Source organism: Aphis gossypii, chromosome 2 (assembly GCF_020184175.1).
Source record: "Aphis gossypii isolate Hap1 chromosome 2, ASM2018417v2, whole genome shotgun sequence".
Taxonomy (NCBI): domain Eukaryota; kingdom Metazoa; phylum Arthropoda; class Insecta; order Hemiptera; family Aphididae; genus Aphis; species Aphis gossypii.
In genome coordinates this window covers 67531428-67558911 of record NC_065531.1, presented here as the reverse complement: position 1 = coordinate 67558911, position 27484 = coordinate 67531428, and the positions used below count along the sequence as shown (strand labels likewise).

The 27484-nt window shown below is 27.2% G+C and overlaps 5 protein-coding genes and 1 long non-coding RNA gene across 7 annotated transcripts; 2 read left to right on the top strand and 4 right to left on the bottom strand.

The window, feature by feature from the left end:
* Positions 1-763: 763 nt before the first annotated feature.
* LOC114122105 (vesicle transport protein USE1) lies at positions 764-2576 on the bottom strand. Its single transcript, XM_027984676.2, has 8 exons — positions 2438-2576; positions 2164-2267; positions 1971-2017; positions 1692-1770; positions 1486-1618; positions 1247-1428; positions 1038-1182; positions 764-961 (listed from the first exon to the last, which is right to left on the bottom strand). Exons 2-8 carry the CDS (start codon positions 2260-2262, stop codon positions 924-926), a joined length of 723 nt encoding a protein of 240 aa, XP_027840477.2. The 5' UTR covers positions 2263-2267; positions 2438-2576; the 3' UTR covers positions 764-923.
* A 108-nt stretch (positions 2577-2684) lies between these two features.
* LOC114122196 (ATP-dependent RNA helicase DHX33) lies at positions 2685-5683 on the top strand. Its single transcript, XM_027984788.2, has 2 exons — positions 2685-2860; positions 3450-5683. The coding sequence occupies exon 2, from the start codon at positions 3467-3469 to the stop codon at positions 5444-5446; it is 1980 nt and encodes a 659-aa protein (XP_027840589.2). The 5' UTR covers positions 2685-2860; positions 3450-3466; the 3' UTR covers positions 5447-5683.
* Positions 5684-6325: 642 nt separating this feature from the next.
* Positions 6326-9448, bottom strand: LOC114122276 (putative ribosome-binding factor A, mitochondrial). The gene is made up of 6 exons (XM_027984886.2): positions 8960-9448; positions 8668-8869; positions 7829-7997; positions 7588-7724; positions 7391-7510; positions 6326-6745 (listed from the first exon to the last, which is right to left on the bottom strand). The coding sequence occupies exons 1-6, from the start codon at positions 9085-9087 to the stop codon at positions 6464-6466; spliced, it is 1038 nt and encodes a 345-aa protein (XP_027840687.2). The 5' UTR covers positions 9088-9448; the 3' UTR covers positions 6326-6463.
* A 3195-nt stretch (positions 9449-12643) lies between these two features.
* Positions 12644-15051, bottom strand: LOC114122286 (ATPase ASNA1 homolog). Its single transcript, XM_027984898.2, has 6 exons — positions 14633-15051; positions 14376-14523; positions 14149-14300; positions 13118-13373; positions 12853-13056; positions 12644-12782 (listed from the first exon to the last, which is right to left on the bottom strand). The coding sequence occupies exons 1-6, from the start codon at positions 14755-14757 to the stop codon at positions 12648-12650; spliced, it is 1020 nt and encodes a 339-aa protein (XP_027840699.1). The 5' UTR covers positions 14758-15051; the 3' UTR covers positions 12644-12647.
* Positions 15052-16887: 1836 nt separating this feature from the next.
* Positions 16888-22436, bottom strand: LOC114122191 (uncharacterized). Of its 2 annotated transcripts, none has more exons than XR_003592255.2 (3): positions 21804-22436; positions 17735-17940; positions 16888-17655 (listed from the first exon to the last, which is right to left on the bottom strand). It is a non-coding gene; the product is annotated as an uncharacterized LOC114122191 (long non-coding RNA). The 2 variants fall into 2 exon arrangements; XR_007604500.1 differs by having other exon boundaries at positions 17739-17940.
* LOC126550417 (uncharacterized) lies at positions 18126-19437 on the top strand. Its single transcript, XM_050201905.1, has 3 exons — positions 18126-18437; positions 18563-18690; positions 19154-19437. The coding sequence occupies exons 1-3, from the start codon at positions 18282-18284 to the stop codon at positions 19371-19373; spliced, it is 504 nt and encodes a 167-aa protein (XP_050057862.1). The 5' UTR covers positions 18126-18281; the 3' UTR covers positions 19374-19437.
* Positions 22437-27484: the final 5048 nt, after the last annotated feature.

Genomic DNA, 27484 nt, shown 5'->3' with positions numbered 1-27484 from the left:
TAAAAACCGTTGTTATGCAACTAGATTATTCATAATTAACTAAGGAAAACACCCCTAGGCTAAAAGAAACTTTAGGTTAGCTCCCTCACATAAAAATATAGTTTTAAAAACTACCAATGGACCCAGTTTCATAGCCATTGGGGTGTTTTGAGTGTTGAAACACTCCTCTTAGTCTTGGCCATATTTATGCAAAAATATAAGTACCATACTACCATATTATTCACATTTCTACAAAATGTGTTGTAATTTAATGGTTCTATGTAAAATTTGATGTAATTAATATGAAGATTGATGACTAAGTACGATGGAAAGTGTATAAATCCTACGTTATTATGTTTAAATAAAAAATTAAAACAACCCCCATGGCTAAAATAAATTGGAGATAGCAGAAATCATTTTGATCTTTATTGTGGATGACTTTTAATTCACGGTTTGTTAAATGCGTGGTTTAGTATTGTCCAAAAATAAGTATTAATAATATTGTCTCAATATATGTCTGATTTTATTTTCAACATCTTCCTGACTTTGAGACAAATCACTCTTTGTCATTGTTTATGTATTACTGCATATTTTATCAATTATTTTAAAAGAAAAAAAATAGGATTTAAGTAATCAAGTAAATTCTTGCATACTGCACTAAATACTAAGTACAATGTAGTATGCACTATTTGACTACACTCAACCCAACTAGTTGATGAGTTTATGATTCATGTTCAAAATAAATTACCATCCATTTAAATAAAATATCATAACAAATTAATAATAAATTAGTAGAAACAATATATTTATTAACAATGATACCATAATATTATATTAATAGACAATAAGTTTTTCTTTTTAGCAAAAATAATGAGAGAATACAGCCAATACAAAATTAATTGCAATATTATATCACTTTAAGGTGCACAGGTAATTTAATTTCACTAATTTTTTTTGGTCACTTTGATGAATAAAATCATTTCTGAAAACAAAATTTTAATTAGAATTCATTTTATTTAAATTTGCTAAGTTATTACTTAAAAAAATTAAGTACATACTTATAAAAATTGCAACCATAGCAACAGCTAAAACCCATATCCAACACCTCCAAGTGCTTTTTCTTACAAACTCCGATAACCTCTGTTCTTCTCTTTTTAAATTTTCAAAGTTGGCATCCATACCTTTTGATGATTTTTCTAAAATCTAAAATTAACAATTTAAATAGTTAAACATAATATAAACATTTTGTCATAAATTACAATATTACTTCAATGTCTTTTTTAATTATTTTTCCAGCAAGTTCTGAATGTTCTCGTAAACCACGAGTTATTGCTATCAGTTCTTCAGCAATAGATTCCTGTTTATTTTGATGATGTCTCAATAGTTCGTCCAAGTTATCACTACTATCTACATCTGGCTGCCTAGATGATCTGAATTCATTTGTATCATCTATAACAATTAAATGCCATTCATCTTATTGTTTACATAAAAAATAAATTGATTTACTTCCAAGAAGTTCATCTCTCAATTGTTTTGTATATGTGACTTTATACTTTTGCTTAATATCTTTTGAACGGCTATTAGACTCCTGTACAGGTTCCAACATTTCCAGTGCAACTAATTTCTTTTCTGGATTTTCCTAAAATACATTTGTGTAGAAGCATAAACTATTTATTTTATATTCTAAAACTGTAGTTAGAATGATATATTACAATTTCTTTAGTATTCAAAAATCCTTTCAGGAATTCCATTCGTTTTGTATACTGGTTAATTGCATCTTTGTCTGGATCACTGCATATAACAAAAATAAATAAAATAATTTAAACATTTCAAATATTAATTTATTTAACTACAATTACAAGCCTAATTCAGAGGTCAGAATCAACCCTAAAAATAATAATAATTTTATATTTTTTACCAGAGTAAAAACATTGATTTGATATCCCTGTTATAACTCATTGCTATAAATTTCTAATTTGATTTTTGCTTACCTTTTTTTAATTAATTCTGTAATCATTTCACTGACAGCTTCTATATACTAAAGAACAAATTTATGAATAATATAAAAAAAAGAAATTCTTTTTTGATAGATTAAACTTTAATTAGACCCAACTTCATTAATTTAATGAAAATATGAAATTTAAAACCTAATGATTTATCTAAATAATAAAATATAATATCTACTTTGCTTAACCGCCAATCATCAGATGAATTATTTTGAGCCATTTCTTCACAAACCAACAATAGTCTTTTGACATCTATTTCTAATCTGGTTATAGCCATTTTTTCTAAAAATAAATTTCATTACAATTATTGAATCAAATTGTTAAAAATAAATGAAAATATAATATACATTTGCTTAAATTGTCAATATACTACTAATAATATTTAACAGCAAAACTGTGTATTAGATATTAGGTGAATAGAAAACATTTACTTTAAACAGGGGAAAACTTACTTGGTAGTTTTTTATCTATGGTTAAATTTTGAAAATTATTTTGGAATTTATTAATGTTTATTAGACAAATTTTACAATTAAATAGGTAAATATTTAAACGACTATTTAATTTTTGGACACGAATCGCGATTAATATCAAATTCTAGATAAGGATTTTGGATTATATTATAGCATTATTATCACAGCACTCAACAATGGTTATCAATTATTTTTTTAACTTTGATAATATAAAGCACGTGAATGTTGAATTCAAATTTTAAATCTTGAAAATTGGCTTGTGTTTACCTATCAATTATTAATTATTATACAGGATTTAAATGTTGCGCTCAAACAGTTCACGTACATTAGGATCAAGTTGTCAAGTGTATTGACGTTTATTTGAGGTTTTGACGCACTTGTTTAAAATTCATATGATTTAATAAAGTGAGTATGTTTTATTTTGAGTTACATTTATCAAATATGCATTAAAAATAAATTATTTTTACTAAAAATGTTTAGTAGTACTAAGCAGTGCTTAGAAAGTTAACTTAAAATCTGAACTCCTTTACATTTAAGTTAATTTATCCAAAGGAATGTTTTCATATTCATATTCATAAAAAAAATTGAATGCATTCATCAAGTTGATAATTTTATTTATTTATTTAAAAGTTAATCATAATTAGTAGAAATGAGACAATAGTTTTTGAATAGAAATTACACATTAAATCATTTTCTCATTAAAAGGTTCTTAATTAGTTAAATGTAAATATAGTATACTCAAAAATATTTAAAAATTAGTATTGTCTCTTTTCAGTTTAAGAATTCTTATTTTAAGTGAATTATATAATTTATTACATATAAATAGTAAAAATGTATTTCCTAAAATATAAATACTGTTTCAATTTTTAAATGAAAAAAAAAATGTTTAGACATTTATATAATTACTGTATTCTTTCCAAACACTGCTACTTATGTTATTATTAATACTTTAAAATTTTCCATTAATAATGTAAAATATGTATTTAAATTTTAGGCCACAGAAGATTAATAATGAATGACTTAAGTAAAATGGATTTAGTCAAATATTTTGACGATGAACGAAAGTCTTTGCCTGTTACTCTTCAAAAAGATAGACTTTGTAGTTTAATTAAAAAAAATGAAACTTTAATCATAATCGGAGAAACAGGAAGTGGCAAGACAACTCAAATTCCACAAATTGTTTACGAAAACATATTAGGCCCAGACGAAGATGTAGTTGTTACACAACCTAGACGTGTAGCAGCGATATCATTAGCTGAACGTGTATCATATGAAGTAAACACTGAAATTGGAGACCTAGTTGGTTATAGAGTCAGGTTTATTGACAAAACTAATCACTTTACTAAAATAAAGTTTATGACTGATGGTATGCTATTACGTACAGCTATTTTAGAAAAGAGCTTATCAGCATACGGATGTGTAATTTTAGATGAAGCTCATGAACGTACTGTCAATACCGATTTACTTTTTGGAATTGTTAAAAGAGTACAAAACAGTCGTAAAAACAGTTCAAACCCTCTTAAAGTAATTGTCATGTCAGCAACAATGAATGCTGATTTATTTGCAGATTATTTTGGTAATGCTCAAATTGTTTACTTACAAGGTAGGCTTCATGACATCAAAATATTTCATGCTAAGAAAAATGTAGAGGATTACTTTCACGATACTTTTGTTACAATATTTCAATTACATAAAGTAGCACCTGAACGCCATGATTTTTTAGTTTTTCTAACTGGTCAAGAAGAAATAGAAAATATGGCTCTTGCTATTGAGCACGTTAACCAAGATCCTTCTCTAAGAAATTATCCTGTTATAAAAGTACGAACATTATATGCCTCATTGCCTACCAATGAGCAACTCAAAGTATTCATGTCATTAGAACCAAATGAGTTTGCTAGAAAAATCATATTGAGTACGAACATTGCAGAAACATCAGTTACTTTGACCGGTATTAAATATGTAATTGATTGTGGTAAAGTTAAAGTTCGATGTTTTCATCCAGAAACCTCTATGGATGCTCTCAAAGTAGAAAATATTTCTCAAGCCCAAGCTGAACAAAGAGCAGGTCGGGCGGGACGAGAATCAGATGGATATTGTTACAGGATATATTCAAAACAGCAATATGATGAAATGACTAAAGACCCCGTACCAGAAATCTTGAGGTGTAATTTGGGTAATGTTGTATTGCAAATATTGGCCATGAATATGGATCCTTACAAGTTTGATTTCATTAATAAGCCATCGACAGATGCAATTGAGCAAGCTTATAATATGCTGGGAAATTTAGGCGCTACAAAAAATAGTATTTTAACTGAAATGGGTCATAAAATGACTAAATTTCCTCTAGACCCTAGGTACTCAAAAATAATATTATCATCAGTGAACTATGGTTGTATGGAAGACATTGTAAATATTGTTTCTATATTGTCTACTGATTCAATTTTTGTGTCTAGTCTTTCGGAAAAAAAAAAGAAACAAGCCGAAGATGCCCATACAAAATTCAAGTCATCTGTCAGCGATCATATCATGTTACTAAAAACATTCCGTTCATATAGAAAAATAAGAAAAGAGTCTAAATCCAGTTGGTGCGATGATAATTTTCTCAACCTTCGTAATCTAGAATATGCAGATCGCGCTCGTGAACAGTTACTAGATATCTGTAGGTATTTGCATTTACCAATTGGTCAATCTTGCGGAGACAATTTTGACCCCATCAGAAAATGTCTGTTGACGGGATTTTTTGAAAATCTGGCATATCTTAATCAGGAAAAAAAGTATATAACGGTTAATGCTAAAAAAGAGTGCAAAATCCATCCAACTTCAACATTGTTTCATTCGTATCCTCATTGTGTTCTATACACGGAAATCATAGAAACCAGTCAACCTTATATGAAATATATAACTGTGATTGACAAAGAGTGGTTGATTGATGTTGTTCCTAATGTTCACCAACGCCATAATTATCAAGTACTAATGAATAGCGAATTATAGCTTACCTTACAAAATTACTATCTAAGTAGTAAACAAACATTTTATACAAATCTATTCTTTAATAATTAACTTTAAATAAGAACGTATAGTATAGGATATGTATATTATATATATTTTCAGTATCTTGTATTTTGTAAATTATAAATTGTATTTTATTGTATTTATATTTTTTAATTTTAATTTTGCTCTATTTAATGTTATTCCTACATCATGAAGTAAAAGTACAACAAACTATCACACGTGTTAAATATTTCAATTGTTAAGTAAATTGGTCCCCTCTATCTCAGAAAATAGAATTGTATGTATTTTATATGAAAAAAAAATGTTAGTATAAACAACACACAAATAAGCACAACTATAAATTATGTTTGAAATTGAGTATCTCATAATTGTTTTAAGTCAATGAATAAACTAATTATTAAGGTCCATAATTTATATTTAAATAATATTGATAGAACAAAAAAAAAACTTTGCTTCACTGATAAAATGTAACATAATTTCATAAATTACATATTTACTCATTAAAACTATTTTCAAAATTTAACCTTGGCAAACATCGTTTAAAATCAAATGTTTACATAATTTGGACCGTGGACCATGTTTTTTGTCAGTCATTTAACCATAGTGCACGACAACCAAATGCCTACCTTTAACAGGAATAGCAAACCTTTACTGTCGCAACTGGGATTTTCAAATTTTATATCATCAATCCTATAATTTACATACACACTCATTTATTCGTTGTGAAACAACATTTCAAGAACTACAGTCAAAATCTATAAATAAAAAATTATTAGTTTTTAAAAGTCAATTTCATTTTAATGAATAATGATAATAAATAATGCTGACCATATACATATACAATTATACTATAACCAATATCAAATGAAAACTTTTATTTTTATCATAACATTTTTTTAGATATCAATAATAAATTTATAGGAACAGGAAGCTAGATAAAAATGGTATAATTACACTGACCAAATTCAAGAAATACTAAAAAAAAATATTGGTATATTAGTTATCAATTTTAAATGGATATTCATCTATATTAACATCTTCTTCCTCTACCTCTTCGTATTGATATGATACGTCTTTATCATACATTTCTCTTTCGATCGACCTACTCCTCCTTCTACCTAAGGATTTGGCTTCTTGAATTTTTCTTTTTTTTACAAAATCTGTAAATGATAAATACTGAGTCTCCTCAGTATGTTCTGGTACAGTATTTTTAATAACATTGTGTACAGCATGAGGTTGACGATGAGGAGCTTTTGACTTTTGGATGGCCATATTCAACTAAAAGAAAAGTAATATAATCACCAAAACATGTTAATACATTTTTAATATTTAACATCAAATTAATCTGTATAAATAACACATCAGTTCTATGCATGGATCTCCCCAGACAATTTTGTGTTAGATTCAGTAGAATAAGGAAGATGTAACAAACTAGTATACAAATGAATGGTAAGAGAGAGCTTAGAGTGTGATTGTGATGAAAGACAGTCAATGCAATGCCTGATTTTCGGCAGCCAGATAAAGCATGGAGAACTTAACAAAAATAATTTTTTTAATAATTCTTTGGATATTATCATTTAATTGTATGTCACATTTTACTTTGATATTAGTATTTTAATTAATGTTTATTAATACAACAATTTAATCTGTTACGTAATTAATAAGTAAGTTAATTTAGTGCCATCATTCATTGTTGTTAACTTCTTTAAATTTTTTTTTTCTATTAGCTTAATTTTTCAATAAATTTGTTTTGAAAAATTTAAGTTTTTTAGTGTTGTGTCATTATAGAGGAGTTTATGTAATAGTTTTTGTTGCATTATGTGATAAAAAGCAGCTGGCACTTCAATTTGAACTAGTAACAAGACATTACGCCACTAGGCAACACTATTCTTCTTCTAATTATCCTATATAATAATATCTTACTCTGGTCATTATTGCACTGTGATCAAGACCCATAACATCCATCTTCATTTCAGGAATTATTACTTCGTCATTATTTTCTTCTGTTAGATTTTCACTGTCTTCTAATTCTTTAATTTTTTTCTAAAATCGATTAAAAGTATATTAAACATTAGAATATTATTAGTAATTATTAGTAGGAGTGTTTATAAGTTAATTACTTTGATCTCTGGATCAATACTTGTGAAAATTGTAGGGTGATTGTTTAATAAGGTACTGCAAGTAGGTACAAAATCTTCACCAAAATCTGCTTTATTTAATAACCGATCAACTGCTGCCACATTTGCATAGGTCTTATCTTTATATAAAAAAAAAATAATAAGTTAATATTAAGAATAATTTTTGTTATTAGTACACCGTGAAACTCATTAGACTAGTATTAACTTAATTTTTAACATTTACCTTTAATAAACTGTATTCTTGGAACTTCACCCATGATTCTTAATACAGATAATTCATGTCTCAGTGGGCCACTTAACGTATGCAATAATTCATCTAACTGGGAATCATCTTCAGATTTTCCAGCCATCCAATATACTTTGACAGATTTGTAATCCCCTGCAATACAAACCTGCAGTAAAAACAGACAATTTTAGGCTAAAAGATTTAATGCACTAGCACTACCTTCATTTTCTTAACCAATTTATGTAATTACATTTAAATACACGTGTGCATAAATGCAAAATGAAGTCTTGAATACTTTTATCAATACAGTATATTGCTGCAGGCATATTTATTTAATTACTATTTTTTACGTTTTATTTTGTTTAATGTTGTCATATTTCATTTTATCATTTTTAGGAATTCATTTTATTAAATCATAGTACTTCTTTAGTAGCACAAATAGGAAAGATTAGAACTCTAAAAAAATACATGAGCAAAAATATTATATTTATACATAATACATACACCTCCTTAAGAAATTTATAATACTGCACTTCTATATAGTACCAAGCAGACAGGCATCTAATAATAAAGATCTAAAAGTTGGTTTACCAACTGGAATATATTGCTTACTTGCCTACAAGAGAATTTGAAATAGACATTAAAAATTAAGTTAAACCTAAATCAAAGACAAGTTTTTCAAGACTTTTTGTGAACTAGGACTTACGGGGAAAGGATATTAGCATAATGGACCTTTAAGGTCTATCTTTTTAAAAATCATAAAAATTAACAAAAAAGTGAGTTAAGTACATTCAATTGATTACCTTGTGACCTAAAAATTAATAATGATTTTATACCTTTGATATTTCTAAACCATATCCAATGAGTTTTTCAGAGTTTTCCCCTGTTGCCATTAGATCAGTTAAATTTTTCATCAATAACTTATTTAAAATAGCAACACGTTTGTTTGTCTGACGTCCAGCATTGTTTTTAGTAGTTTGTTTCATAAGCTCTTCAAATGTAGGATTTGTCGTAACATTTGGTTTGTACCAAATCTTTCTAAACAATAATACAGGTAAGTATGTAGTGTATACTTTTTTCAGGATATTATTTAGACATATTATTATATATTATTTATAAACTACTTACTTGGTTTTCCGGCTAAAACCCATAACTTTGTTCATCATTTTACCATCCAATGACGAAGCATTACATTTCAACATTTTAATATTTGACCTGATCAACAATAATGAAGTAGATTGAAATTTATGAAACATTTTAAAAATTAAGTTTAAAAAGAAGAAATTCTAATAAGAGAAATTATAAGAAAGTTGTCAGCGTTAGGCGAAATGTCGCTATGTTAATGACATAGTTTTCAAAATAGATTTTTTTTTATCGAATCTAAATCAGTTGACAGTTATCTAGCTTTTCCAATTTATTCTCGCCATAACACATAACCACAGACTACAGTCTGAAACTCATTACGAAGTATAAATAGATTTATAATGTTTAATCGATGAGCTCAGTATGAAGTCTGTGCCATAAGTATAACTTTAAATCATGAACTAAGTTAGTAACTTTTCTTAGTTCATGCTTTAAAGTTTAAACCAACTTATCAGTAAGTTGTCACTGATGACTGAATTATCAAAGCGGTAGGTATCCATTATGATCCACTGTATCTACAGTGATAAAAAAACATTTGCTACTTGTCTTGCCTACCGCGCTAAATATTTAAAAATTTTAAATATTATCAGCCATCAGGACACAACATAAACATTAGTATAATTTATTTTATTTTCGACTGATATTATTTTCATTCTTCGTTGTCATTTAGTAACTTTTTAAATCCTTTATTACCATACTGTTCGAAAAGTCGAAACACTTGAAACTCATTTTCAAATTGTTCCATCAATTATCGGTCATGATATTGAAACTATGGAATACAGATGAACCATGATCATACAGAGATCACAAATCATAACTTAAAATATAATATAAGCCTGAAAACTGTGATACAAACACATTTTTTATTTTTTTATTTATTTCAACATTATACAGATGAAAATAGCAACAATATATTATATTTATAGTTTTTGTATCGGGAATACATTTTTGTTTTTTATAATGGAGCTAAGGAATTAAAAATTAATTAAAAAATTTCACTTGCGTTCTAAATTTCTATTTTACAAACATATATTTATTGAACGCAATAAACTATTGTCCTATTTCTGTATACAATTTAAAAACAATTTGCTAACCTTTATTTTTTGGATTCTATTTTTATAGTTGGCTAATATATGTAAATCCATAATAAATACTGATATTACTGTGATATTTTTTAATACTGACCAGTAGAGTATTTTGAATGGAAAACATTATACAATTATTTAGTTATTTGATTGTAGTGACTAGTAGGTATTAAAATATTTATGTTAATAAAACTAGTTAAATGTATTTCTGATAACATAATTAATGTTTGTAACAATGCACCTACTATTAACTAACAGATGGACACAATTACGGGAGTATATTAAGGTGTAGCCGTGTAGGTGTATTTTTTAATATTTTTATTAGAAACCTACAAAAATCGTAGATTGTATGATCTACAAATCTAATAGAATAATTTTAGACTATAAAAAATTAACATTGAATTTAATCATTTCACCTAGATAACTGATAAATTATACATTTTCTAAAACATTAATTAAAAAGGCTATCATATGCTATGCGGTCTACCTGCGACCGGCCGGTTTTTAGCCAAACGCCGAAGTTTATCTAAATACAGTTAAATCTTTTTTTCTATGAACGCTTCATCTTTATGGCCTTATATTTTATGACTTTCAAATTTTCGATAATACTTCGACACTTTGTAAATGTGTGGGCACAAAGCCTCAAACGCTCAGGGTAATTATATTCTGTGGTACTTCACAGTTCACTTATTGCGCAACATTAAAATTTACACAGTCGTAAATAGGTACTCAATATGTTGGAAAAAGATTTTTATTTAATTATAAGTAATGACGAATCAACCACAAATTATTATAAGATAATATTATGTATAATTTGACGTAATACATTTGATACCAATAATACATATTGCAATTTTCAGGTATCTCATGAAAACATGGTGGCGAGGAAATAAATAAATCAGATTTACTTAATGCATTTTTGAGATATAGGTATTTTTGTTATATCAATTGTTGCTACACCAAATAAATATAAAACAACTCAATTTTCATCATTCTTGACAACAATTATTTTGGCAAACAATTTTTTTATTTATTTATTCTTTTTAAATTACCTATTGAAAAAATTATCATATAATTTTTAATTCATTTATTTGCGGTAGACTACCTACTATATGACAGCCATTAAAAGTATATCATGCATACAAATAAGAATTTTTTAACGGCAAAGAAAGTTAGCATTAATTGCAAATAAAAAAGAAGTCATTTCCACCATAATATAATATATTATTACATTTTAACTTAGTCTTCTGATGACCCTGTATTTTTGTGTTCAAGGAGTCATTCTAGAAATTTGACATTACCACAACTCAAGAGTAAGAAACTGTTTGAAGCTATTTCTTATCAAAAAGTATAAATATAATAAAAAGAAAAAAATTTGAACTTAAAACTTATAAAGAATATGTATAACAAATGGTAATTTAAGTCTGTTTCTAATTATATCTTAATCAATAAGACATTTATATCTTCAAAAACACTTATATATATATTTTTTTGTATCAGTATCTCCATTCTGTTTTTGTCTTTTTGTATGCAACAAGATTATACATTTTATTACGGCATATCACAGTCTGATATAATTAAACAACATATATTAGTAGGTATGTTACAGGCAATTATTAAAAAATTGTAATCATTATAGAATTCATTAAACACATAAATACAAATAATACAATGATGCAATTTCTTTCTCTATTAATAGATATTGGATGATGGATGACATGATTGTTGCTTTAAGTGATATAAATCATAAATACCCAGTTCTAATAATAATTTTTTGACCATGTTGATAAAAAAATACAAACACTTTTATTATTAATAAGATTAAACTAATCAAAAATATGCTACCTTTTGTTAAAATTAATGAATATGATATGGTTGGTATACAATTATTTAAGAGAAAAATTCTAAATAATGCATTTTAAAATTTGCGAGCAAAACAATAAATTATAAATATTTTCATACTTTAAATATATTAAGTGATAACTACGCGATTTATTTTTTAATTCACAAAAAATTATCATATTTTAAATACTTTATGATAGTTTTAACAGATGAGTAAACAGTATTTCAAAATATTTTACTTTATATCAATAAATTAATTTTTTATTAAGAAAAAAAATCAAAGTTATGTATATCCATTAAAATTCATATAATTAAATAAGATTAAAATCATTATGAATAACAAAATAGTTTATATCATGGGAACCTAATTATAAAGTATTTATTAAAGTTTTCTAAAACCAAAACTAACATCATTAACCAATTCACCTATTAATAAATAAATTATAAGATATAATATGATAATAAGTATATTTTTATTGCAAATAATTTAATTTTAATAATAATTATAAACTATATTTGTTTATGGATTAAATAATTTAACAGTGAATTTTTAATTCATAAAAATTAATTGTAATTATTCCTTATCTATTTATTATAAGTTAACTTGAAATAAAGTTAAAACATTCAAACTACAGTTTTGATTTAACAGTAAAAAATAAAAACTTTTTTTAAATGTACATATTATAATTATATAATTATAAACAAGTATTGTTTTAACTAAATATATATGTAAAGAACAGTGGTTTTTATTTGTTTTTATTAAAAGCATAATTTGGGTCCAATAAGTACTTCGAAAACTCTGATAAATCAGTAACACCTCGTACTTCTTTTTCTAACAATGGAAGCTTAGTAACGTGGAAATCAAGATACAAATCATTTATCTGAAACAAAAGTTAATAATTATATAATAGTTAATAGTGTTATTACTATATTTATTATACAACAACTAACCTGTTCTAGATAGGTACTCTGTAACGCTCGTCTAGAAGAACACTTTTTACAACTAGGATCTGAATCACCATTGTTAATGTACAATTGATTAACAATAATATTATGGGTATCAATTTCATTTTTGGTCAATTCTTGGATAAGCCTTTCCGTTTCATACAATGACAAAAATTCAGCAATACATACACAAACAAATGTGGTTTGATCCTAAAACAAAATAGGTTTAAATTCATTTTGGTTATTTTAAAAATATTTTATGATAACTTACAGGATTTCTGAATTGTTGATTAACTGTTTTAATAGTAGCTAACATTTCTTCAAGTTTTTGCGAAATATCATCTACATTAATACCTGCTCCAAAAAGCATACTCATTTGATTTAGGTAAGGGCCTATTCTATTTTTCAATTCCAAAATTTTTCCTATAGCTTTTTCCATCATCAAAGGAAATGTTAATAGTCTCAAAGTATGTCCAGTAGGAGCTGTGTCAAATACAACAACTGAAAAGTTCATACTCTTAACCAACCTAAAATCAAAAATATGAAGGTAATGTTATCTTGATAATATACTATTAATATAATATAAAACTATAAATGTATAAACATATAACATAATTATTTAAAAATTATATTTCAATTTAAATGCGAAAAAATGTTGTATTTAAAAACCTAATCTATATAATATAATTGATTTTATTCAAATAAGTTGCCTGTTTACATTGGCTTACACCATAGTTAATGAATAGAAACCGAAAACGGAATATATATACATTTACATTTACATATATTACAATAAGCTTATCCCTGAGATATGCTAGGTAAAAAATGTATTTAACTGATTTGTGATTGAAATGAATAACTGTTTTAGAGCATATTTAAAAATATGTATTGTTGAGGATTTATTAGTTTATTTATTGACAGTATATGCTGGTAGCTAAATTCATAAATATATATAATTATTTATTTTAAGTCTGTGTGCATATATATAATACATTTATTTTTATGCATATTTCTGATAAATAATGCATAATACACAGAACACAAGGTTAGGCATCATTAAATCAATCAAAATAATTATGTTTTTGACTATCCGACAAAACATTATTATTTATTTTCTATTCAGATATTTAGTTTTCAATAATAAAACTTTATAAGCCTAATATGTATTTTAAGGTATTTTATTAACCAAGTCGTATAAATAATAACACTAATGAAACAGCACGTGTCTTAAGCAAATTAAAATGGTACATTTATATTAAAATTATTACATTAGTGTAATATTTAGTGTTTGTATTAACTTACTTCATCACTTGAGCATAACTCATTGACTCATCAATACCTGGAAATGCTCCTATAATGTCTTGTATAATACTTTTACCTAACCGCATTGTATCAGATTCATCTTCACCTCCAAGGAAATTTTCATTTTCACTGTGAACATCAGGGTCAACTTCCTAAGTAATAGATTTAGAAAATATATTTTAGGTTATATTTTTTAGGATATGAATCTTATATTTTAAAATGATTACCATAGCAAATAAATTATTGAAACCTTCAACTTTTGTAGGTGCTTTGGTGAATCGTTGTCCAAAAGCATCAGATATGTTGTGTGCTGGATCAGTTGATAATAGAAGTACTGATTCACGAACTTTAGCTAATTGAATAGCCAAACTACAACTGAAATTATTATATAAAAATTAATTAGCAGCTTATTAGTATAATCATTAATTGATTATATACAAGTAAAATCACTTTACTATGTATTATATTCATTTATAATATTTACCTGCAAGTAGTTTTACCAACACCTCCTTTTCCACCAACGAATATCCATTTTAAACTATCCTGGCTAATTACGTTTTGTAGAGAGGGTTCAAGTTGTTCTTCATCAATAATATCATTATTATCCATTTTTAGGAATTTTAATAAATTTTAAAATAATAAATATTTAGCAATATATAAAAAGAGTAGTTTTACTATTTAATTTATGACTATGTAATGAAAAAATTAAAATAAACTCTTGAGTTGTGCAATTTCAACGTAGCTGCTTCATGTAGAATAGGATGTACATGCCATGAGGATATAGACAAACGGTAAGCAGATAGATTTGGAAAGTAATGAACACAAAGTCTCAAAAACATGGACTAATATTTAACAATTAGTATAAGTTAGAATGAGGTATTATATTTTAAGTAACGTCATGATTTGTTATCAATAACATGTATGTGGTAATCGTACAATATTTTAATCACTAAGCATGCAATGGAAAACTGCGCAGCCCGGTGGTTAATATATGCGTTATAGACTTTACAACATTATTATTATACATTTATAACCATAGACCTATTACCTATTTATAGCTATTCATTTGAGTAATATCACTAATATCATAACGCTAAAAAAAATTACTAAAACAAAAAGAAATGGCGTACCTACCTAGTTTTATCCAATAACTGTCTTTGAAGATATAATATAAATTATTACATTAACATTATAATAGTTAAATTGCTTATTGTGACATTGTCTAGTGTTAACCTGTCGTTTGATGCAGTTTTAAAATACAGCTTCAAGTAGATAATTATGGATTATAGTATTTAATATATAATAAATATGAGTTATAATTTAATTTTGAAAACTAGCGTTTAACATATTCACTGTGAAGTCTGAAGTTTAATAGTTTAGTTCTTAAATTACCTAGTTAAAAACTTAACATTGAGTAGATGATACTCATCTAAATGTTACACTTATCTAATTAATATATAAGAAGTAAAATATTTCTAAATTTTAAGTTTATTACATGGCAGTGTTATGAAACAAACATCAGTGACTTCTACATCATGCAATCTAAAAATGTGAGTACCTATATTTAATTAATTTATAAATGACTTTATTAAAAAAAAGAGGTTTAGACATTTAATTATATAAATATATTACCTATATTTTAAAATTTAAATATAAAAAAGTATTAAATAAATATTATTTATTATTTATTATATTAATATTATTTAAATAGTGGTCTATGAAAGTCAAATTCTTAACTTAAATTCAATAGTTTAACAATTAACATTGATAATTAATGCCACACTACAATAATATGAAATTTAATTCAAAATATTATACAACTCGTATTATGTAGGATTTGTAGGTACTTATATACTTTTTAGTTTTTACTTATTTGAATTTGAAGATTAATAATTAAAATGATGAAAAACATTATATATGATTGTATTATTATTATAATAAGATAGATATTTACTATTTAAACTATAGGTTTAATAAGCTCAAAGGTAACAATATTAACCTATGTCCTATATAAAATAGCATTTTCATATTTCATAACAATATTGAAACATAGGTAAAAATTTTAACATAATATTATGTACTTACCTCTAATGCCTATATTTACTAGGTAACATAGGTACATCCATGTACGTAGGTAAGGGTGTGGGGGCGTTCAAACATCCCTCAAAATTAAAGGTAAAACAATTTTAAAATAAATATTGTGAATTAAACGTAATGTTTATCTAGACCAAAACCTCCTCTGAAAATATTCCCTACCTATTCCCATGGGTACATCCTTTTAGATTCTAGACAAAGTGATGAATGTATTGATTTTACAATGATGTGTGTTTTTTTATTGTGTCTGTGTACAGCATAAATTATCGAAATAAAGCTTCAATTTTAAACTTCGGAGATGGTTTCCGATGGAAAAATGAATATCCTGTTTTTATTCTATTTTGGGTGTTCAAAAAAAAAAAATTGAAAATTTAATACAAGGTCTCTAATAAGTTATTCTTATTGTAGTTAAAAAAAAATCAAAAATTGTTAGTCACAATTTTTTTTTATAATTATAAGCGTTCAAAGTTAGACTTCATTGAATAGGTAGTAATATGTAGGTATACTTTATAAAATAAAACGTAAATAAAATAATATTAATAGTAGTAAATAGTATTTGACGATTGTTCTTATAAAATGCGCTCAATAAAAAATAATTATCTATTAATTTATTTTAATGAAGATGTTGAATAATATGAACAGGTAAGTTGTTTAATTTTTCAAACCCCGGAGAATCAAATGATTTAATATTGATGATATTATAGTATTGAAACAAACAATGATCTGCTATCAAAAAAAATACATTATTATAAACATTAGTGTACCCAGTGAAGGGGTTATAACACGCACCCCCCTCTCTCCGAAAAAAACTAGATACGCCACTGATTATAAACTATAATTATGACAGTGCCAGCGCTAGGTTTTTCGCTGCCCTGTGTTAATTACCTATAATATGCCGCCCTTATATAATTCATAATATATTTTTATTTATAAACAATGCCACCCCTTAAATTCCAAAAAAATTTGCCACTCATCATTTGTACAAGTACAATATCATTAGGTATACGTGTGTCGTTTATAATAATACATCATATCATATTATCATCATATAACATTATATATTTAAATATTCGTCGGGTCTCCAGCAATGGTATATTTTCTTAATCTTGCTGTTGATGATGGTTTACAAGTGCGGCGCCGTCTGCATGTGATAGAATATATGTGGCTTACATTGACAGTTTGATGGGCGTTGGTCGTTGGGTACGGCGGAAGTGTAGTTCGACCACCGTGGTTTTTGACATAGACCGGATACCGGACGATATCTCGATCAGTTTTTCGTTTCTACGTCTGGCTGTACTAAGTGCACGTGTGCACTGTCGTCTGAACGCTTATTTGTTTTTTATGGACAATCCGCCAAAAATGGTCTGAGTATCTTCGGATTTACTGTAATCGTGACTCTCAACCGATTATACACTGCAAACAATATTTTCGATTAAATATGTTATTAAGAGCATATTAAAAATAATTTTCTGTTGAAGAATAATTTTACTACCTACACATATTACTGTAAAAAAAGTAAAAACTTTTGTTTCCGATTTTAAACGTTAGTGTACTAAATAACGAATGAATTATAAATAATATGATATAGCTATAATATACTAGCTGCGATATCAACTTTTAGCATCAAATGCCAAAGCCCATTGCCAACTTATTACTCGATTGTTCCCTCTATGTGTTTTTTTGTTGTCCCGTTTTGACCTAAAACATACAATATATGGTCACTTGTATATATTTACATAGTGATAATACTGATAGTAAAGAAACATTGTTGTTTTATTTTGTTATTAACTATTAGACAGTGTTACTTGGTAATATACATACCTATATAGTCATATCAAATTTGCAGATAAAAATCAACAAATAGATTACTATAGAACCAAATAATAATAATAAAATATGTGCTACCTACCAATTATCTATAGTTAAAAATTAAAACTACAGTTGGAAAAAAAATTAATCATATTGGAATAATGCTTAACAAACATCTAACGTATATCGTGGTAAGATGAACGGTAAGATAGTTATAAAACGAAAATATTATGGAAACTGACAGGAAAGTAAGAACGGCAGCTAATTACTATAGAAAGAACGTATTAAGGAAATATTTCCAGATTTGGAAAAAATATTCTGATCACAAACAGTGTTTAATAAACAAAACAATACAAATACCAAACAATAGTTATTTGGGTTCAGAGGTATATAATTAATTATCAATATATAGATACAATATCTATTATACTACCTATACTATGATAAAAATTAATAAAAATAATCAATTTTAAATATTTATAATACAATCGAAAATAAAATTATTATACAGTTTGATTGTGAAATAATAGATTTGAGGAAGAACGATAATGACCAAAAAAAAAAAGTTGTATATACAACAATTGTTAGTACAAATAAACATTTAGACAATGAAGTAAAAGAAGAAAAGATAAAACTTAGGTATAATTTTAAAATCATTTTTTATGTATGTATTACGTATATAGGATATATATATATATATAAATATCAGATATATTTAAACTAATATATTATATTAAATTATTGGCAAATATACCTAATTAACACTATATATAATATATGTTGTACACTAGCTATCTATATGCTTTACTTATATTATAGACAATTTTAGTAAACAATTTATTATTTGAAATTAATATAATATAATATATATACTTTATATATATTATAAATGTATATTGTATATATATATATGGGGTACATCGAATATTATATAATGCATAAATAATATATACTTATATGTATAGCTATATAATTTTGATTGCAAACGTTGGGATTGTTAAAAAGATAATTTTTTTTGAGCTTATGATATATTTATTTTTGCGCTTACACTGGTTGCAGCCAAAAAATATATTTATTTAACCCATAAAAATTTATTTTTTAGGAATTTTATTTTAGAGAGTTTATGGAAAAAATATAATTTAATTCCAATAAATAAACGATATAGTAGAACACGAAATGAGAAAATAACTATTGAACAATCACAAAAGTATAATAAATGTTCCAAAAAAAATTTGATTTTAGTGTATTGCGCATTATTATTATTCAAAACTACGTGGAAAATATGGTACAGGTATTCCAATGTAATTGAAAAGGGAAAATGACTATATTTATTGTAAATTGTAAATTGTCTATATTTATAAGCCGATAAAACTACGTATTATATTCTGTATGACATATGATTATATGAATACATTTTAGAAGTAAACAATTTTTTCCCAACGATTTTTTTTGCGTTATAATTCAAAAACGAAAACCGTAGATACTTGAAGTATATAATGTATATTTGAAACGTGTATGTTCGAATTTCTTACTTATAGACGTATAGTATGTATAACAAAAATGTTATCTACCCATTTCTATAATGATAAATTATATAAATATATATTACTGTAATAATAATACTTAATTATTTTAATAGTAATAATATTAAAAAAGGCGGGAAAGTGAATACCGCTCTGCTGTAAATTGGGTGTCGAGTACCTATGTCACTTTTATGGGTGTTACCTAAATTTTAATTTAATGATATATCATTGTGTATCAGCCTATATTACTTTTTTATCATTATTTATTAAACTACAAAATCAGTATTTATTTAATAGACAATTTTGAAATTTGGTATTATAAACTTATCACATTCATGTGATCTAATTATGTGTGTTGAAGCTATCAACATTTTTATACATACAAGAGTGGTTGGTATAATTTTATTTAAAGGTAAAGTTAGTAATTTAATGTTAACACGATATTTTGGAAATAAATCAAAAAAATGTATGCATTTCTAATCACAAAATAATTTGTTAATTATCACGATTTTTATTAATATTGTTAAAATTCTAACTTTGAACGCTATAACAAAAAAATGTTGTGGGTATTATATTATGACTTTTGTCACACTACGTATAAACTATCAAATTTCATGATAGTTCAGAGACGGCGTGTAGAATTGGGGTGAAGACAGTAATGTCTACCTCGACGGATCAAAAACAATTGTCTACCTCACTAAATACAAGAAATCCTTTTGTAGTTATGCACGTACTACGTACAATTTTTCCATCATTATCGTGGTAAATCTAGTTTAATTACCAATAGTTGGTGTATACCGTTGTCTATATAACCTAAATAACCAATAAGAAATAACTTTTTTACTTCTTAGTAGTTTGTTTTACATAAGTTGAAAACTGTTTATAAAATATTGCAGGTCAGAGTTTTTTTGAGTTTATATACAAATGAAGTATTTTAACCTCCAATAGTGTATGTGTATATATATTTTATATGCGTTTTCAAATTCACCTTAAGTTAATTTTAAATAAATAAAAATTAGGTACCTAAACTATATTTAAATATATATTATATATGCACATTACACATACTAATATTTACAATCAATAATGTTATATACTGTTATATATGTAGTATATAATCAATAATCATTAATCATGATTTTGAAATATTTAACCATACATAGTAGTGGGGTAGTCGGCTCAGAATCAAAAATTTCAATTTTAAAATATCAAATTGACTAGAAGAATAATTTCATGTTTCAAACTATATTACAATAACTTTATATAGTAACTATATTAGTTTATACAGTTAATTATTACTGCTTTTAAATCCAATCAGGGGAGTCATTTAAATTTTTTTTTGATACGCATAAATATAGAGCAGGCCACTATTTATTTTTTCTTGACATATTTGACATTATTAATATTATAGTAGTATAATAATAATTATTAACAAAATTAAAATAAAGTAAAATGACATAATACAAACAGTAAGCAGTGAAAAAGCTATAAATGTTTAAATTTAATACCTACAAATTGAAACTTCAACAGCCAAATTAAATAAAAACAATTAACAATATAAAGCAATACAATAGATATGCACAGAATAAATCAGTAAAATTTGTGGTTACTAGTAACAATCATACAACGGTTGTATTGTGATTATAAAGACGTGATCAATCAATCAATTTTCAACTTTCATAATATTTACGTATTAATTTATTATTTTAATATAATAACATAAATATAATTTTTATTTTTTTGTGATGTGGTCGAGCGGGCCATGTGCATGTGCCTTGTGGGCCAAAAATTACAATTTAGAATTTTAGGTATACGCAAATGTATACCCTGCGTACCGTAAATGACGCTCCTGAATCCAATATTATAGAGTTATATTATATTTAAATACATATAAACCTGACGATACGGAGTACATAAGTTATATTATTATCATGTATATTGTATACGATTATACGATGTATCTACTACTTACAAATTACAACATAGATATTATATAGATATCTCTGTGAAACGGTCTTTATTGCAGTAGTGCTATTAAATACGATTTTATTTATAATAAAATTAGTAAGGTACTAATTACATACCTATTTTATATAACCTCATTCAAAATTATACACTTCTGTTATTTTATGGTATATTCTTGCTACATACAAATATAAATTAAATATTACGATTTAAATTTCCGTTGGCTCACAAATAAAATTCCATACACTCGTAAAATGTACCTACCTATACAATCCGACAGTGTCTTTTTAACGAGGGCATTTCAAACGTGGGTGGTCGTTCATTTCACAGCGTTAAGTTTAGTTTAACCGAATATTTTCATTGCGTACCCATTTCCCTGAAATTCAATACCAAAACTGTCACTTTGAACACTTCACACGATTTAAAGTATAGATATCTACTACACGAAAACAAGATATACTGCTGGGTTATCCATGTTACAATACAATAATATTTTACTGATTTCATCCTGATTTTTTTTTTAATTTTTAGGTAATTTTTACATTATTATTCATTTTGTTTTAGGCATAATATTATAGGTACTTTTAGTAAAGTTTGTATTACAATTTACAAGTATAATAATTAAATTACATTACTTTAATATTATTATAACCCATCATCTTAAATTATACATCATTATTCATTTGCCTCTTTATACCCATAACGGTTTAAATGTGTAATTACAATTTATTTACAATATATATCCTGTATAATATATTAGACAAACATAACATAGGTACAACTGTAACTAATGGCTAATTGATAGACACTAAAACCAATGTATAATTATATTAATTGATATAATATTATACTAATATAAGTAATTAATCGTATTTATAAATTATCCTTGTATTTTAGATACTTACTACACAAACACAAAATTGGTAATTATTGTATTATATTAGCTATTATTATTATAATCACACAACTGATCTGTATTATAGTGAATAGAGGTTGTTTTTTTATGATTTCATAATGAATCATGTATATTGTATATATTTATATACTAAATAGAATTTATGTCATTTATATTGTAATTCTATAATCTTAGATTTTTTGATTTTCATATTATCTGCTCTATTATGTATCTAAATCTTGTATTTCAGTATTTATACAATGTTGACAGCGTTTAAAATATAGTTTTTTTAAATTGAAATGTTAACGCACGTACCATGATGACTATTGTTATACTGTTATAGATTCTTCAGTAGAAATCCTAATGAGTATTATGAATTTTGATGATAATTGAAAATAAACACGCACATTGACCGCATTTGCAGATTCCACGTAGATGAATCAAAAATGAATCGTCAAAGCTCCCAAGGGTAGGGTATTATTATATCATATTTTATCGGTCTTAACTTTTTCGTACCAATTTATTTTTTGATCTTCGCGGAGGCAGGGAACGTCTAGGAACAAAGCGAATATAGTTTAAAATCATTTAAACAATTGTTTATAGGTATTGTCAGACATTCAAATATAATTACGCGTTTAAATTTTTTAATGCCATCGTAAATTTTATATTATGCAATTGTAAACGGCACATAACCGTAATATTCGCAGCACACCCGCCAAGTCCGTTTACACGAATAACCCGTAGCATAATCTCAGATTCACCGTCAAACGCATCAGCATTTCGTGTAACCGCCGTGCACAGTTAGTTGCGTTCACGCAAGGAGTCGGGCGCTCGACAAAGAGATTGGTATTTTAATTTTTTGTCAAAAAACAAGAAGAACAAACGCCCCGCATAAACGGACGACAGCAGAACAAATTTCACGGATTTCCGGTCGGTAAGGACGCGGAATTTCCCTCGTGATGGTTACAGTCAGTGTGGATTTTTAGTCGAAAGTCAAAATTCCATAGACGACGTGCACCGTCACAATGTAGGTATAAATACACCCATTTACGAGTCTTCATAATATTATTATTATTATTTTCGACGGCGAAATCGTGCGAACACTCTCCGGAAACGACATCGACAGAAAAATATCGGCCGATTCGGGCGAGCGTGCCCCCGTCGGCCGCGGATACACCTATATATCGTAATACATCCGAGCGCGTATACGTATTAATTAAAAAAACGGAGAGTGGTGCTCGACGGGCGACGGCGGCAGTGGTGGCGGCGGCCGGGCGGCGACGTCGTCGTCGTCGTCGAGGAGGATACGTCCTATCGTGCGGCGGCAGTTGCTACGGCGGCGCGGAGTGCTGGCCCGAGGATCGACGGCGGCGGCGGGGCCCACCCACGGCGGCACCGGCCCGGTGCCACACAAGTAGACGACACCGAGGACCACACACGCGACCGCGCGCGCGCCTTCGCCGTATCCAAAGACGACGTACGGTGCCGCGTGCGTGCAACAACCGTGGTACCCTACTCTTGTGCGTTCGGTCCGCACACCCGACCCATCGGCCGCCATCCCGACAACGGCTGACGAATAAAAACGTACTCACACACGCACACGTACGACGACTGACAACTGTTGTGTATAGTAGAGGATATCTCGTAATAATAATAATAATAATGCTCGTACGTACGTATGTGGTGGTGGTGGTGTATAATATTATTATATTATATATGTGTATAATATATCCGTGTCAACTCGACTAAACGACGACGACGCCAACTTAATCGTCTATTATTATTATTATTATGGTATGTTCAAACGTACATATAATAATAATTGTTCGTTGTGCGTATAGAATAGTTTATTATTATTATTTTTTTTTTATTTTTTTCCATTCCACGTAATATAATATTTTATTATAACGTAGGCACGAGACGTCGATCTCGCGCGTTCTATACGGTCTCTCGCTCTATGACGGGCAGCAATAACTGCGTCCGCCGCCGCCGCGTCGTATTAATAATAATATTATTATTTGTGGCGTAGGTACCCCGAGAGTAGCGACGGCCGTCATAAAAATTCGACCGTAACTCGGCGGACGTCTGAGGTACACGCGAATATTGCGTATCATAGGTGGGCACCGAAGCGCGCGAATAAATAACGACGGCGTGCGATTCGACGTGTGTGTGTGTGTGCGCTCCTCGCGCGTCATTAGTGGCCTATTATACGTTTATGCGCGTCCGGCGCCGGACCTCGCGGGCGTTTTAATCGAAGTCGCACAACACAATAATAATAATGATGATATTACACACACACACACGGACGTCGTCGCGTGACGCATCCTGCGAGAGACGGACGACGACGGATCGCACACGTCCGTATAGCGATTTAATTCATAATACCTATGTGTACGTAATAGACGCACGTGGACGTTATTTTAAATATTGAAAACATTACGTTTTGATTTTAGGACGTAAGTGCACAATATTATTTTCATGAATCGTATCATAATATTTTAATGTTCGCATATTATAATATGTACCTATATCTTTCTTGCGAGTGTACTCAAAATATAATATATAAATGTATAAATATATTTTATACGTACGGTTGATTTCGGGATTTTATTCGTAACAATACGATTTATGTTACGAGCAAAAGCCGAATGAAAAAATGGTTTTTAGTCGGGTAATTATTGTGTAAATAATACTATACATATAGGTAGGTAATCGTAAAATATAAACAAAATAAATTATAAACACTATGTATAATATAATATAATACCTGTGCTAGTGTCGAGTTATAACCGTCAGTTTTTAAAATATGTTCTAAAAAAATATATTTATTTAAAAAGAAATTTACATATGAATATAAATAATTGTATTATAATATTATGCAAATTACAGATTAAATGTCAGTTTATGTCTGAAAAATATATAACATATTTTAGAGTTCGATTGAGTTTCTGTGAATTATAATTTTGTGTGCTGCTATATTATTTTATCGCTAGTCGTAAATTTACAAATTTTTGGACGCATATACATTCTTGAAATATTTAGAACTATTTTACTAGAAATCCAAATTTTTGAATAATTTTTCTACAGACTTTTTGGCTTGTTTGGTTTATTAATCATAAGCCATTAATAACAAACCAGTATTTGATCATTCTAATTCAACATTAAAAACAATTAATTACTTGAAAATAGTTGAAAGGAATAACGAAGAACAGGTTATTTCTTTTACAATATAATTTCTTTTAATTAGGATTTACATTTTATAAAAGGCATTAAAACAGTAAGACGTGTATATATTTTCTATAAGCTACCTCACATGTTTATGTATTTCATATAAAAAAAAATAGAATTTTTAAATAAGTTATAATAGCTATTTTTATTATTACATAGCCTTTAGATAGTATCTTCAGCATCAGAAAGATAGTATTGATATTTAATAACTATTATTTTTATTTTTCATTTGTACAGACCATGACAAATGCATACCTCTACGTAAAAATATGTGTGAATGATAACTCTGTAACGCACGAGAGGAAATTTAACAATTGAATGCCTCTAACTGTATTGTTAATAGTTTAATCGACTTTCCAAATGTAACCCTCCACTACTCATATCACATTGGTATCTAATTGTTCATTTTTGAAATATTTAAGCTTCAATGTTAACGTTTTATCATTTTACTTTAATTACTTTATCAGATATGCAATATTTCGACCACAATATGTATACAATTTAATCATATAAATTGTATCGAACTCGTTAACACTTTATAGTTTGTACTATTATATATAGACATCCATAGGAAGGAGAATTATTTATGTAATTTTTTTAAATTGTGAATTTGTTATTTATGAATTAATATTTGGTAGATAAATTATTCTATTTAATTTTTTTTTTTTATTGCTTTTCTTAAAATGTTGGTGTTAATTATAAATAATTGAAAGACTTCAATTAAATTACGTAATATTTTTTCATGTAGGTACAATAATGTTTGTATAATAAAGAATTAAGAAATTATAATGAAATTTTGCTGTAAGTCTCACTATACTAATATAGTATATAATAGGTATAATATTAGAGCACCTGCGTACATTCAATAATACCATCATCATTCTAAAATCAATTCATCATAGTTTTCAAAATTATATATTTTAATACCCCGTAGCGTTCGGCCATACGTTCGGCACATGACATTATTCGGTATTGAAAAAAAATATAATAAAAAATAAAACGAAAAAAAAAATAACACAAGAGATCGTATACTCACAATTAGTTTCATTTATAACGATTCGGTCGGATAGAAGAAACTAGTCTTAACGCCGTTTATAAGTAAAATGATCGACCACCCACGTTTAAATATGTATGCGCGTATGGTATAAGGTTCAGGAGACATAAGGAAGTGAAATATGTCGAATACTTTCTCTCTATCTTCGTCTCTCTCTCTTTCACTACGTAATAATTAGTGTACAGTGGAAATCCATAGTCAGCAGTCAGCATCAATGTCGTCTATTGTCCAACATCCCCAGATACTGTTACATTTAGTATTTAGTATTTACATGTGCGCACGACAAATACACGCGGCATATAATATTATCATCACTCGGAAACATGGTTTTCTAATGGATGTGTATGAATATCGTGTTCGTATATGTATATAGTATATCAGTAACTATATATAAATACAATACATATATATGACCGTGGGGTATTTACATAATGTATATATGTAGAAACACTAGAAACTATAAAAATCCTATACATATAGGTGTAGTATTATAACGCACTAAATTATTATTTCTCTCTTCGTAGTAAACCAATAACAATAATTAACTGATTTGAACGTCCATTGTCTATTTATACGTATATCTTTTTTTTAATTTTTAAATTGATTACGTTTCATATTATTTTTAAAGCTTTTAGAATTGTCCATGATACATGTATAGTGTATACGCTATACTTAGCCACTTAGGTATACATTACATTTTCATTTTTAGATAGTATACCTATACAGTATACACACAGTCGCCGTGAGCGTTTATGAGTCTTCGAGAGC